Here is a 15,687-nt window from a genome sequence, read left to right on the forward strand (position 1 = left end):
CATCCATCCATCCATCCATCCATCCATCCATCCATCCATCCATCCATCCATCCATCCATCCATCCATCCATCCATCCATCCATCCATCCATCCATCCATCCATCCATCCATCCATCCATCCATCCATCCATCCATCCATCCATCATCTTTTAGCTCCAACTGTGCCACCGTGCTGCCCAAGTCAAACACACAAATATATTGTGAACCAGATTTCATTGGTTGACAAGAGCAGTCCCAGAAAATACACTTTTTTTTTCAAAAACAAAAAACATGTTCTATTCTGTAATTCAAGACATTTCACTTCCCAGATTCCCAGACCTTCTTGTACTGGGAAGCGAAACTACAACTACAAAATAAAAGCCCAGTTTTGTTTTTATTCATTTGATTTCTCACGTCTTGAGAATCAACATCACATTAACTGTGCAAAATGGTGACTTCACTGTCGAGAGGCATTTGCCATGCAACAAAGTTTATTTTAATTAATTATTTTAATTTATTACTTTCTGACCTCACACACACACACACACACACACACACCATCAAAAAACAGCTGAGGAGGAGTTTTACACAATTTGTTTCTGTGTTTCTGCTGGTTTCTTTTCTCTTTTTGATCTCTCGCTCATGTTCCTCTTTTACAACCTGAGACCATTTTGTTCTTTGGAGCGTTTACAAGCAGCTTGTACTGCGACCTTCAGCTGTCGCCAGTCAACAGGTGTTTGCGTGCCTGTGCATACGTCTTGCAGTTCAACTGCGAGTCTGTTGCCACACACGAAATGTTCTAGAAGCAGAGGGACTGGTATATGTGGGTGTTTGTGTGTTCCTTTGTATCAATACAAGCCTCTTTTAAATTGTGAAGCATAAAAATGGACTTACGGACTGGACTCGGGCATGCTCCATTTGAGTTCCCCAAATCTCCTCCAAGCAGAGCACCTAAGGTAGAAAAAAAACATGTAACACATAAAAACCATTAAAACAATCTCGTGTGAAAGAGTTTATCCGAGTAGCACTAATGTAAAAACTAAATCATTTGTTTTGAAAAATATAATTAAGTCAAGTACGTCATTATAAAAGTGCTCCTGCTATTGATGCTCATTTACTCTCTGAAGTGCCTTATAATTGGTTTCAATTCTGCACTTCCAGTTAACGTTAGGCAGAAGGTTTCAGCAGTTCTCAATGGTACTTACATACCAGAGATAATTCTGACATTTTATTTTAGAAAAAAAAATCTTCAAGTGTTTAAAAATGGTAATTAAAAACAAATGATTTGTTTTAAAAGTTAAAAACAGTAAGTGATATTTAAATAATGAACTTGTGTATCGCTTACGAGCTAAGATTAACACAAACCGTTTCACGGTGCAGTTAAAATTTTTTGTTTTTATTTATAATGTTTAAAATAAGACCCACCACTAATTAAAAAAACAACAACATTGATTTTAATGGGAAAACTGAAACTTATTCATAAACAAAATGATGAAACCACAAAACCATTAGGGCTAAAAGTGACAAAAAAGTAATCAAGTTGCAGATGAAAAACTTTTTGTAGATCCTACAGGTCAGTGGTTCTCAAACTGGGGTCCCCGGACCCCCGGGGGTCCACGAGCCGCAAAAACAATTTTTTATTTTATAAGCACGTAGATGTTTAATAACCCGTTAAAATACACCAAAATGCACGAAATCACATCTACTTTATTAAAAGTTTTCTGGGGGAAGACCCTCAAACCACCACCCCCATACATTTTAAAGCACAACTTTGGGAATGAGCTGACATGGGAAACAGTTGTACACAGATTGCCAAAAAAAAAAAAAAAGACTAATGTATTGATGTGAAATGTCAAAAGTAGTTCAATTGAACCCTACCGTTTTATTTCAGTTTTATTCAAGTTTTATGACCAGCAGTCAATTAACAGAAGTCATTTTAACTGAACTCCCTGTGTAGAATCAACGAGGCTGAGTCAAATGTGTGATTTTGATAATGTCTGTCTTCTATAAATCTTTGTTTAGCTACTAAAAAAACAACATCTGGTGCTCGCAGCTTTCTTTATTTTGCTCTAAGCCAAATGTTTTTGTCTAATTTATTAATTGTGAGAAGGCGCGGTAGCTCAGTGGTCAGTGCTGCGGTTGTTTAATCCTGAGGCTCCTGAGGTTTAATCTCTTGCTGTGGCGACATCCTGAAGAAGTGAGCAGCCAAAAAAGAAAGAAAGGGAAGATTTATTAATACATAGTAGAATTAATAAATATTTTCTTTCTTTCTATTCTGGCTGCTCACTGCTCTTATGAAAGCGTTTCGCTCTTTTAAAACAAACCCCGTTTGAGAATGGCTTTTTTGTTGTTGTTGCATTCTATTGCATTGAAACTCAATGTGTTGTTGTTGTTTATTTATCAAATGCAGGTTAACACAAAGTCAACAATGCAATGAAATGTTCAGGATGAGAAGAACCAATTTGACTCGCTAAAAACAAAAACAAAACACAAGAAATACAAAACTCACACAGAAATGCATCGTTATTACCATATATCGAATTGTTTTGGTTGCTGCTGCCCGTCTGTGTAACCAACTGGACTGGTGGCATTACATCGATTTCGTATGCATCATATTGACCACACAAATACTCAATCCTAGAAATACCACTGATTATTTTAATGACATCTTAACTTCCAGTCTAGCATGGCCTCCAGTGCTGCAAAATGAGTGATTTTTGAAATAATGTTTAAAAATGTGAACTAAATAAGTTCTCTAGTGGTTAAAAACCTCCACAGACATCTTTAAAGTTTTCCTTTTGGTTTGATGGCCCTCAACGTTACAACTTTTTTCATTTCAATAAGCACCTTACTAAGAGGAAAACACTCTTTAGATCTTTTGTACCTGCTAGATATTCAACTACACATCCATCATAGAGACTTCATACGGTATTACAGCATGTTTGTCAGAACTGTCAAAAACGTTGTTAGTAAATATCTAAATATATTAAAGCTTTAACACATTATTGTATAATGTTGCACTCTTTTCATTCATACAGAAAGACCAGCTCATTAAACACAATACTACAATAATGCACATTTATTTTCAGTATGCTCACTTTGCCTCAAATGCAAAGTCACTTCCATTTCCTTTGTTGGTGATTCTGATTTATTTCTAAACTGCTCTTTAGAAAAGCTATAACATTACATCTTTAGGACTTTTTGGAAAAACATCAATAAAGAAAACTAATTTGCCAAACACTTTTTTGGTAATTAAAACAATGGCAGAGCAGGCTACACTACAAGGTGTGGAAATAAAGTGGGAGCAGGCGCATCCATTACTGCTACAGGGTAAACTTCCACACCTCAAAGAACGATATATTATGAAAGAAGCTGTAATGCATTTGTTGCACGTTACATCACCTAATTCTGACTTACAATGAGATTACGCCGGTCGGAACAAAGCTTGATAAGTAACCCTGTCTGAGATGCATAAATGGGGCACAAATCCTTTTAGTCGGAGGGTGAAGGATTGGTTTGCCACACAGAGCAGTGTGTGCATGCAGGAGTGTAGCAGCTTGAGTCAAAGAAATGATGGATTTATGTTATTATGAGCTGCATGCACTTATTTGAGGGAGCAAGATCCCCAGACTGCGTGAACACGAAGGCTGGAAACAACATCAATACACAGACTCGCTTCTTTGGTCATTTTGGTGCTTTTCAACTCAAAAAAGTCTGTAAAAATCCCCGCTGTTACATAAACTGTGCTTCCACAGAAGGTGCACTTTATGAAAAAGGACTTTAAGTATCCACATCTCCATGACAACTGTGTCTGCAAAAGGTGGCTCAAATCATTTCAATTACAGAAGTCCGTTAGGAATCAGGACTTTGGCGTGCGTGGAAGACTGGTCTGCAAACTGATTGGTTTGGGAAGACAATGTCAAAAAGAACCATTTAGAAAATTATGACACAAACTGTATGAAAACTAGACAACACAGAGAGGCTGCAGCAAAAAAAAAAAAAAAAAAGTCAAAAGGTTACATGGGAGTTTGAGTCTTATTGCTGACAGTCCTGACTGAGTTTTGCTGAAGAGGATGTGTATCTATACTGAGTGATTTATTTTTTATTAAACTGATGGAGTCAATGACTTAACTAAAATCTTTAAACAATTAAACAATGGTAGTTTTTTGAACGAACTTCATTTAAAAAGGGACAATGTACAACTCAAACATAAATGTTACCATTTAATGCACTGTACCAGATTATAGCAAGAGCTAATTCTCATCTGCAGTCCCAGATAGTTAATCTAGCTACCTAATGGTAGCCAATGGTGTGCCACATGGCTCAGTTTTAGGACCCACTCTTTTTACAAGTTATATAAATAATGCAGGTCAAAAGGTCTGCTCCTACAATCTGGAACACCTTGCAACAGGAACTGAAGTTGTCCACCTTGATTTCTTTAAGGGGTTTCAAACATTTGATAATGGAATCATCAATAAATGGAAAAAAATCAAAGCAAATATGTTCTTGTTTTTAGTATTTCAACCTGTTTTACAGAACCTTGATTTATTGTTTTATACACTACTCTTATTTTAACTGCATTTTTAATGTAGTTTATTGTTGTCATTGTTTACTGTTATTGTTGTCTGTATGTTACATGTTCTGTCTGGAACAGGTCCCTCTTGTAAATAAGTCCTCATGGCTAAATGAGACTAGCCTGTATAAATAAAGGTTGAATGAATGATAAGAGGTTTCCACAGAAAACAACACTTTTTCATTCAACCTTTATTTATTATAGACTTAATAAATATTAACAATATAGATTATTTAATCTACACTGAAATGTGAGCATCCTCAAATACTTATCAACAAACTAGTTGTGGATAGCAGTCTAGCTAATCCATTTTTCCCTTTAAAAAAGTTCAAAAACTTGCAGTTGCTGTTTTTAACTCATCTGGTGCCGTGCAGTACAGGATCTTTTACGCAAAGGATTACGGTAAATATTTTTAAACCATCCAGCTGAAAGGCTACATTACATCAGAGGAATCAATCAAGAGCAATTATTGAAACAGGGTGTTTACTTATCTGAAAAGGCCACAGGTTATGGATTAGCACGACTACAATTGAGCTGTGAGGAGACAGAAAACCCAAAGCATTCCAGCTGTGTTAACCGTGGTCTGTTACCTGCGCTGGCTGGTCGCTGTGGTAACCCCGGTGACACGGTGTTCCTCTGCAGAGCTGGTTGCTGTGGTGATAGGAGGCGGGGATCTGTGAGGGTGGAGGTGACAAAGGAGGTGGTGGTGACCAGGGCGCCGGCAGGATTGTTGCTGAACTGGAGGGCCGCTGCGTTCTGATTGGATACGGGAACTGTGACTGGCATGGAGAAGGTTGGCTGCGGGACTGTAGACTGGCAGAGATACAAGAAAAACACGGCGCTTAAAACGAGGCCCATGTTTAATCCCATATATATTCATTTATGAATGAACAGGTGGTCAGTTAGTCATCAGCAGCAGAGTGAACAAGCCTGAAGGTGACAGACACAGTCACAACACAAACCAACCACAGCAAGAAGAGTTCTTTCCAAAATGAGATTAAACTAATTAAAATATTCCTAAATCAAACTGTCATGCTATAATATTTTGGCCCATTTGTTCTAATAACGACTATCCCATGTAAAAGTAAAAAAAAAAAAAAAAAGATTGTAGAATTTCCACTAATATACAGAGATACAAGATACAAACAAACAAACATAAATAAATAAGGACCTTTTCTATGTAGGGATTTACTAATAGTTTAAACATTATAGTTTTAAGTTTTTAATTCAATTCAATTCATTTTTATTAGTGATATTACGCAGGTGGAAGAAGGCGACTCTAGTAACATTTTTAATGTGATGATAAAAGACGTGTCTTGATCAAAAATAACACCAAGATTTTTAACATTAGAACTGGGGGGGGGGGGGGGGGTTAATGCCATCCAAGGGGGGTGAAAGACTGAAAAACTAATTCCTAAGATGCTCAGGTCCAAAACCCAAAACCTCAATCTTGTCGGTTTAAAAGCAGAAAATTAAGGATCATCCAGGTTTTTATGTCTTTAAGACATGCTTGTAATCTAAGTGATTGGATTCATTGAGTTTAATGGACAAATATAACTGAGTATCATCAGCATAAAAATGAAAATTTATCCCATGCAGTTTAATAACTTTGCCTAGTGAAAGCATAAGTAAAGAGGTCCAAGCACTGAACCCTGAGGAACTCCATGACTAACTTTGGTGTAAGGAGAAGATTCATTATTTACATTTACAAACTGGAATCTATCAGTTAATTATTTAAAGCAATTTAGAGCCGTTCCTGTAATCCCAATATCATATTCAAGCTTCTGTAGTAACATTTTGTGATCAACTGTCTCAAATGCAGCACTGAGGTCTAACATGACGAGTGTAGACACCTGTCCGTTGTCAGAGACCATGAGAATATCATTATTTTTAAAATGTCTATTTCATGGTAAGTTTGTAGGAAAATAACAGATAGAAGCTTTTTGGGTACTGAAAAATGAATATGTACATAGAAAAACAAAGTGTGGAAAGACAAAATTTAACAAATCAACCATATTCAACTTTATTTAGTGTAACATTGTTTTCATTTTCAAGCTAATTCTGGTTGAGGCATAAAAAATACACACACATACCGGTACACACAAAAAGCTCAAATACAGGCATAAAAATGCCTTGATTGTTGAATTCTAAAACAAATGTATATAAACAGTATTAACGAAAAGGATTATTAATTATTCTAAAGACTGAACTTAAAAAGTCTTAAAGTTTTCACCCAAATAAATGAATGTTTTTACATCAACACAAATTACAGTTTTTTTACATTGAAGAACACCCATTTTGAGACGATGCTCAAAATTTGGGAACTATATTTTTCAGTTTTGTCATTAAGATGTGAAAATTACCCTTTTGATCAGTAATACTGAACAATTTTATTTTGTGTGAAATATTGATCAAAATGCACCATGACACATGTAGGATTTTATTTTTTTCCGTTTTTACTAACAAAGACTGCACGAGCTGACCTTTAAAGGAAAGAATTTGGAAATAAACTCTTCAAACACACAAACGCTCATCTCAAATCCCTCTCTGACACAAACACTCACTCAGTTTAGGCATGCAAAGTGACTTAGTGGAAAAGCTGTGCCACCTTTCCCGTTTCATGCCAAGTTAAAACTCCAGTCGCAGCAGCAAGTTATTGAATTCAGTAATTGGTGACATTTGAGTGCATGCGTTTCACATTCCAACAACATCCCTCATCGAATTACGTTACACTGTCTACCTTTATCTAACACATGGACAAACAATAAACAATCATCTCTTAATAAAAACATAAATGTAACCAAACCATCATGATAAAACTAGTTGACCAAACTGCACAGAGTGCTAAGAAGAAAAAAATTAAAGTAAATAATAAAAACAAGGCCAAGGACCTGAGGGTGTCCAGTCACACAAACTATTTCATCGCGCTTCAACTCAATCTGAAATAAGGACTTCTATAAAAGGAATATGGGCCAGAGCTGCTCTGCACTGCACTCATCCTGCCTGGGACCCAGTTTTACACCAAGAAGGACAAGGGCATCTTTCTGCCCTTGATCTCAACCTCTTTTATATCAACACTTTTCATTTTGTTGAAGCAAGAAAGAAAGTCCAAGAGTAAAAAGACAGATTCAAGTCTCCACTTAAACTTAAGCTAATGCCATATTGTTTGGATACACTTTATTTTAACAAGTATATAACTTAACAACACTTGGCTATTATTATGTTTCTTATTAGAAATAAAAATAACATTTTCTATATTTCTAAGACAAGAAAAACAATCAGTAAATGACAATTTGTGGTCAATAAAATCGATAACTGTGAAATTGTAGTTCTGTTTAAAGATTGTGTACAGGAAATGTTGAGGGTTGACAACTAAATTAAATCATAAAAAGACTTCCAGTTGTCTGAGAATGATACATTTACCTTTAGACTATGAGGAAGAAGTAAAGATGGCGTGCTAGCTAGAGCTGGAAGTGCTGATCTGTGATGGTGAAGTTAGCAGCTAGCAGCACTGCACACTGGCCAAGCTGAAGGTAAAGGGGGAGGGATGGGATTAATGGTGTGGGTGGACGGGTGGGTGGGGTTAATATACGTAGAGGGTGGAGATGAATAAACGAAGAGGCAGAACTGATTTATTTCCACTGGAATGAGTGGGCGAGGGGGTGTTTTTCCTCACCTTTCTGTGTAAACATCCTTACACATTTCACCATCACTAACAATGAAATAAATTAAAAAAAACAATAGAATGGGATTTTTTTTATTTAGTTTGTCGACTAACTTGCTTAGGCACATAATTGAAGCTACAAGAATTATTTTGTGTTTATGTTGGGCAAACGTATACAATAGAAAGATGCAATGCAAGAGTGTAAATGCATCCTTTATTAGAACTTTTTATATGAAGAAATATAAATTAAAATCAAAAGAGTCTAATTTATTCATGAATAAGTTGCCTTTATTTTAAAATTCACTCAGGGTGACTTTAGATTTGGAGATGTACTATTTAAAGTACTTTTACTCACGCCTCAACAATCTGTGAACTCACTTTGTAAGAAACCCACCAGTGAATGTTCCGGCATTTTTATCTGAAGCTCTGTGGTTTTAATGTTAATTCTACTTTTATTTGAAGATTTTATTCGTGCTTTGTTGAGTCTTAACTTTCACAATCTGTTCGTTTGGACTTTTGACGTGCAAAAACAGGAACAAGATCTCGGGGATTGCCAGGATGTGCAGCAAAACTGCTGGCATAGCCCTACAGAACCTCACTGACCTACACAAGACGAGGTCAGTGAACAAGGCCAGGCTGATTCTGGCAGATCCTGATCATCCTCCATGGTGAGTTCAGGTTGCTTCCATCTGGACGCAGGTATCTGCTGCTCAGATGTAGAATGAACAGAATGAAAAACTCATTCATCCCTGCAGCAATCAGGCCTCTCAACAAACAGTGATGATTTCTGTTATTTTAATGTCTCTATGTCTTGTATGGATGTTTTGTGTGCTACTGACTGTAAACAAATTGCCCCTTGGGGATGATAAAGATTCTTGAACTTGAATCCCACTGCTCTTTTCAGATTTAGTTTATTCTTCTTCCAAAAACTCCCTGAAGGTACCAGCTCCTGGTCACTAAGATATTTGGTGCCATAACTCCAAAACCTCTTTGGTGTTTCTGTTAATGCAATGTTAAAATTAATCTTTAACCTGCACTGCAGTGTTTAAAGAAGAATTTGTAAATGACTTCACGTCTTCCTATTTCACATCAATGCTCCTGATTGATTAGAGGAGGGATAAATGGATGCAGTTCATCATATTGCACATTTATCAAGAAGGATGGGAAAGAAGACAAATAAGATCCTGCTGGGTAAATAATTGACCAGCAGCTTTTCTAAAGGCCTTTTTGATACAGCTCAAGGTCTCTTCTGTGAGAAAAGAACAAAAAGTGGGGGGGAATCTAGCTTACTTCCCCTCAGAGAAGCTCTTTCTCAACAAGGCTTCTTCCTGAATGCCAGGGTAAATCAGAATGAATTAAACTCATGCCCTAGTTTCTCTTTGATTCCCTTTTGTCCTGAAAAAGCTTTGGGAAATTTTAAAGAAATATATTTTTTCCTTTCAGCCTTTATATAATGAATTCTATTTGGTAGTTGTGGCATTCGAGCCGTAGACGCAAAATGGGAAAACTGTTCTACGTCACCGCAGTTCTGCAGCAAATCTGTATTTATGTTTACTTTGATAAATCTTCAACTTGACTGTTTACAAAACCTCTTAAAAAGTTTAGGGTTCAAAGTATAAACCCCTAAAAGGCAGTTATAAAAGGATATTACAATGTTTTTTACCTTCCGTAAATGTGTAAAAACATGATCAAGCTGCAACCTATTGCATAGAAATAATACAAATATTTGCATTGCAACTGTTAAGTGTAACTTAAAAACAAGTTTATTAATAATAATTAATAATAATCATCATCATCTAAAAAACTAAACTCCTGTGCAGTAGTTTTAGCAGCACCGTGATTTGACGTTATATTTATACGAAGCTTGTACTGAGACAAAGCATCCATTGCTCAGGGGCACCATGGAGGCAGTTGTTAAAAAGGAAGAAATATATTTCTTATTCAATTTCCCAGCCCGAAATCCCAGAACCAGAGAAGGATCAAACCAAAGACCCTCCGGTGGAAAAACAAAAATGGACCTCTTTATTTTCCTCTACCACAGCAGCAGAGTAACGAGAAGAGTAAAGTTGGGGGCTCGTCGAGCCAAGTGTCCTGCCCGTTCTGCCTCACCACTCCCCCCGCCTCAGGAGGCATTTTAGTACAAGTGGGATTAAGCGTGTATATCCCAGCCCCTAGCTGTCATGCAGGGGATTATGTTAAAGCATGGAGGAGTGGCGGGTGGTGCAGTCTGCTTCCGTTTGCTTGCTGCCAGTGAAAGGTGAGCTGGGAGGACTGGGCAGGTAGGCAGAGACACCGAGGGGCAATATTACAGTGAGGATGCAACACACCAGAGGAGTTTGGCCAGAATCCAGTGAACGTGCACACGAAGCTGTGGTTTGTTTTTTTTCCTCTTTCTTCTCCATCATGGCTTCCTCTTTGTTAAAAAAAAAAAAAAAAAAAAAAAAACCTTTAAGAGTCATTTCAGCTCAGAGAGGCCGGGTCAAACTAAGGACAGAGATTTATTGAAGTAATTAAACTGAAAGGTGGCTTGATTTCCCCGTTAAACCTGCTCTGATATAAATAAAGTAAGCACCAACAGCTGAAATGCTTTCACAAAATAATGTTCCAGCTTTGTGAAAATTACAACAAAACCAGGAACTGATTAATACAAGGACTACGCATTCAGCCGGTAAATGCTCTAATTCCTTAAAGCAGTTGTTGAGGAAAAGGTCAAACGCAAACACGTCTCTGAAGGTAACCGTACTACACAACACGGCTGCGTAATTCACGAAGCTACCAACGTATTGGGCGAGGGAAAAGGAACATTTTGCCTCCTCTACATAAAACACCCCGATTGTAAATTTTCTGAAAATTTGCAGGCTAACTGGCACAGGCACCTAAATGTGACTGTGTCCCATCCCAAGTGACCAATCAGACACGCCAGCAGTCAGGGAGAGGGGCTGTAAATTAAGAGCTCCTCATTAAAGTGACATTAATTGCATTATTGAGCACGAAAGGAAAAAAAAAAATGAATCTCAGAGAAATTGGCTACGGAGCAGAGTGGTAAAAAGAGTCTGGCAGAGTGCCAGTCAGAGGGCAGAACCTGGAGAGTATGAGGAGCAGATCTACCATGACACCCATCTGACCTCTGTAATACTCTTAACATCACACAGATAATAACCGCACCCTGGATTTTTAAGCTCTGATCTGCACTCGCACGATTCTTCCTTTGATATTGCTAAGTATTACACAATTTGTATTTCCAGGCAAGCAACCCAACTGCTTCGAGGCATGCTCTAACGTGTTTACCATTCTCATAAAAAATGATTTCCCCTTCCATTTTGCAGTTGCTATGCCAACTTTTTGAAAAATCTAGGGACGCAGTTAACGTTTCTCACTTTTTAGTGTATATTATGGTTTCGTGAAGCTGCAGAGGCATATAAACAGTTTATTATGGCGATAACAGTCCTTAAGATTCTCTCCACTGTGGTGACTTGATGCAAATAATCCTATTAGAGCATGTGGTATTTGGTGTTGTGCTGCTTGTTTTACGACTTCGTTTCATCTAACCGCCAAATTCACACATGAGCAGTAGTGCAAAGAAATTAAGTTTTATTCTAACGGAAAGTCTGCTCATCATGCAGCGTTTCTGATCCGCACAAGACATTTGCAAAAATTGGAGTGGTCTCTACTTAAACAGTATCTAAATTTACAATAAAAACATTTGAAATTTAAACCAAACTTCCTTTTCAAGTTGAGAAAGTGAAAACTAGATTTTGATTTTTCTCCTTTACGACTGAACTTGTGACGTCTTGTTTTTAAACAAATTTAAAAAGATGCATCAAGTTCAGTTGTGTGAACGTTTATGAAGCAATCACACTATTGTGATCCATTTTGCTTCCGTACGTTTTTCGGCAGTTTTCTCGTTCAACAATTGTTGTGCGATTTCAATATCAAAACATTCAGCTCGTTCAGGAGAAGGGTGCAATGACTTTTGGTATTGGTGTAACTTTAGCTTTTTGAAATATTTAGCCTTTTCTGACACTTTTTTTTTCTCAAAGAAAATTAATTTAACTCATTTTACATCCTTAAAATCTTTAGATCCGTTTACAACCTTTTACTGCTCCTTTCACATTTTGTTCTGGTTCAGCTTCTTTCAGCTTTCTTGTCAAAATTAAAACTTTTTTTCAGCTCCTTTCAGCTAATTTTAGCTGAGTTTTTTTCAGCTGTTTTGTGCTCCTTTCAGGTTCTTTCTGCTAACTACAACATTTTGGGCTTCTAACTTCTTACTGCTAATTTCAGCTTGTTATGCTCCTCTCCTCTTTATGCAAGTTTCAGGTTTTTCTGCTATTTCAGCTACTATTTAGCTGTTTTCATTCAAAATTTATCTTTTTCAGCTAATTCCAGATTTTTTTTGCAGTCATTTAAACTTTTTTTTTTTTTTTACTAATTCAGCTAAAATGTGCTCTCTCCACATGTTTCTGGTAATTTAAGCTTCTTTCTGTTTTTAGCCACTATTCAGCTTTTTTTTTTTTACAAATTTCTACTTTTTTCAGATAATTTCCTTTGTTTGTGCTCATTTCTGCTTTGTTTATTCTAATTGGGCACAATTGTGCTCCCTCCACTTCCTTCTGGTAATTTAAGCATTTTTCTGCCTTTTTAGCTACTTTTCAGCTATGTTTAGCCAATTTCAGCTTTTTTTTTTTTTTTTTTAGCTAATTTACTAATCTTTGTACTCATTTCTGCTTATTTAAACCAAATCCAGCAAATATGTGGTCTTTCTGCTTTCTTCTGCCAACTTGGGCTTGTTTTTCCATTTCAGCTACATTTCAGGATGTTTTTAGCTAATTCCAGCTGTTTTTCAGCAAGTTCTTCAGAAATAAGCAATCACACTGCATTTTTGTAGGAAATCCAATTTCCCTAGTTTGACATAAATTTTCTTTTGACTCAAGTCAATCTGCCTTGGGTTTTTCAGGAACACGCTGATGGTGGAGGCGTGGTCTGTGGGTAGTGCTTTTAAAGGTGGAAATATGTGGTGTTGCCAAAAGGTGAGGGTAGGAAGGTAAGCGGGTGGGGAAATGGTGAAGGCAAGTGCTCTGTGAGTAATCAGACCGCTATCAGCAACCGGAAAACTTGTCCGGTCAGCAGCAGCAGCAGCAGTAGCATTGGGTGGGGAGGGGGGGCAGGGTTGCACAGAATGGTGGGAGGTACTCACTGACAGCCTATAGTTCTGCATCATTTTATCAAACTCCTCGTCAATTTTTTTGTATTTCTCTTCAGTGCGGGGGGTGAGAGAGAAGGGCTCCTCGGGGTCTGGACTCTCAGAGTCACGGTGCTCTTTCTTGTTCAGAGCCTTCGTTGCCCAAATGAAAAAAAATAAAAGAAAGAAAGCACAAAGAGAGAGAAAAGGGTAGACAGAGAAAGAAGAGAAGAAGAACAGAAAGAGTATGTTAGATAAGGTGACCAAAGTGTGATGGTACTCACGCCGATGCGTTTGAAGAGGCTGTCCAGGTCCTCTGTCTTGCGGTCATTTAGCGGACTTTGGTCGATGGAGTCATCGCCATCAGGCTCAGGACTGTTGCAACCATTAAAGCCTTTCTTTCGCAATGTCTAAAGCAGTTAGAGAAGAGTAGAGGAGGAGAAAAAGGAGGGAAATTTACATTTCATTTTTTGTACACTTTTCACCCCCGTCTTTAACTCTCCACCTCTGTTTTTTTAAAACCTGCTAGGTAAAACCATCTTCATTACTCAAACACAAATGAACATCTTGATTGCACCATGTGCGCCGACTCCCACACTGTTCACCGGATTAAAAAATGAAGCCGTTAGGGTCAGATGAACAGTTTGACACAGATGACGAGTTTGAATCAGATTTTTTTTTTCTGGAGGCACTTTCCATAAATTATAAAATAACCTCTGATAATCCACAATTGATTTCTCAGGTCAACGATAGTAATATCTTCCACCCACATGAAAGCAAGTTATTACCATTGGGACTACGTTTGCTCAAACAGAAAGTGATCTGTAGAGGTACTTTCTTACAAAAGGTGAAGAAAGTAACGATTCCACTTATTAGCTAAGAAAGATTTGAAATGAAATGGTGTGGCCGATGAAAACAACCCGTTATCTTTACAAAACGAGGTACACAAAGACGAATACTCAGTTTGAATACTGCCCTGCATGTCAGACGACACTTCTGCATCTTCCAATCAACAGTGTTTGTACTAGTAGCGAGGTTTTGGGTTCACAAACAGTAAAGGGAGAGCCAGGAACCACACAGTGGCGTTAGCACCACAGCTAACGGCTGCCAAGTTGTTCAGTGGCGGCACACATTGGAAACGGTTGGAAGAGAAAGACGGAGGATGAGGAGAGCGGCAGATAGAGAGGCTCTTATTTTGAGAGGATTCTGCTAAACAAGATTTGCTGTTAAGTAGCTTTTCTTGGTGGGCCCTTGACCATAGAGCCAAGCAGATAAACCCTCACAGAAAATGGATCTTAGACTAAAGCTGGAGACTCTTCTGTGGTCCGAATATGAGCCGTTGCCCAGTGAAGTCCAGAGTAATGCCAAAAGGAAAAAAAAAAAAATCCCTTGATGTGAAATTGGAAAAACCTATAATAAACTGTGTGGGGAAAAATCCTATTAAGCTACCATGCCACCCATCAGCTGTTTAAAACATTTTTTATAAATGGCCGTCTATTGCGGAACAAGGAATCTCATTTGCATTTTACCCAATAAAATAGGACAACTAGAAGATGTAAGATTCTGACTCAATAAAAACATGCAAACTAAAGACACAAAAAGGTGACGATTTGAAATTTAGAGCTACAGCAACGTTCTGAACAGATAAAACAGTCGCCTGATAATCAGTGGTTTGAGAGGAATTTAAGACCCGTTTAAACAATAATGACAATGACTTTCAGAAATCAAGGACAGAGTGAAATATTTCCAGAAAATAATAAAAAATAAAAATGAATTGGGGTTAAATGAAGAGCACCCTGATTGACCAAACAATGTTTGGGCTACCCTCACAGTCTACTCCTGTATTGGAGGCTGCATTTGACAAATAGTAAAAATATAATAAAAAAAAAAATCTAACAAGTTTCCAGTGTTTGTAGACTTTTTATAAAAATTGACAAATTTTCAAAAAATAGTTAAAAGTATTGAACTAGTGTTATTGTCTGGGTGTGCATCAGTATGCACAGGCTTGGAGACCAGGAAAACTAGGAAAAGGGTGAGAGGAGACGTTTTACATGCAGCTTTTATAGATTTTCTTTCCCACTTTTAACCTTTTGCCAGTGTGCATCGTGATTGAAACATGACAATACATTTTAAATAGATAAAGCAACATTTGGTTTACATGATCTGAATACTGTGTACATGATTTATTTGAAGTAGAAGCCAAAGTGTTTTCAAGCTAAATTATTAACTGAAACCCAGTGACATAGAAAACTTAAGTTTAATGCATTTTAATTAAAAAATAAATGGACTTTT

General features: G+C 37.3%; 1 protein-coding gene across 1 annotated transcript in view; it reads right to left on the reverse strand.

Annotated features, from left to right (window-relative positions):
• Window positions 1–13,805, reverse strand: part of mef2d (myocyte enhancer factor 2d) — a gene marked incomplete at its 5' end in the record, with an annotated part of 48,444 nt that extends 34,639 nt beyond the window's left edge. The window contains 3 exon segments of the mRNA XM_037676135.1: window positions 874–930; window positions 5,143–5,365; window positions 13,680–13,805. Coding sequence (XP_037532063.1) covers window positions 874–930; window positions 5,143–5,365; window positions 13,680–13,805 — 406 coding nt within the window.
• Between the last annotated feature and the right edge of the window lie 1,882 nt (window positions 13,806–15,687).

This window comes from Nematolebias whitei, chromosome 5, assembly GCF_014905685.2.
Source record: "Nematolebias whitei isolate Nwh7 chromosome 5, NemWhi1, whole genome shotgun sequence".
Classification (NCBI taxonomy): domain Eukaryota; kingdom Metazoa; phylum Chordata; class Actinopteri; order Cyprinodontiformes; family Rivulidae; genus Nematolebias; species Nematolebias whitei.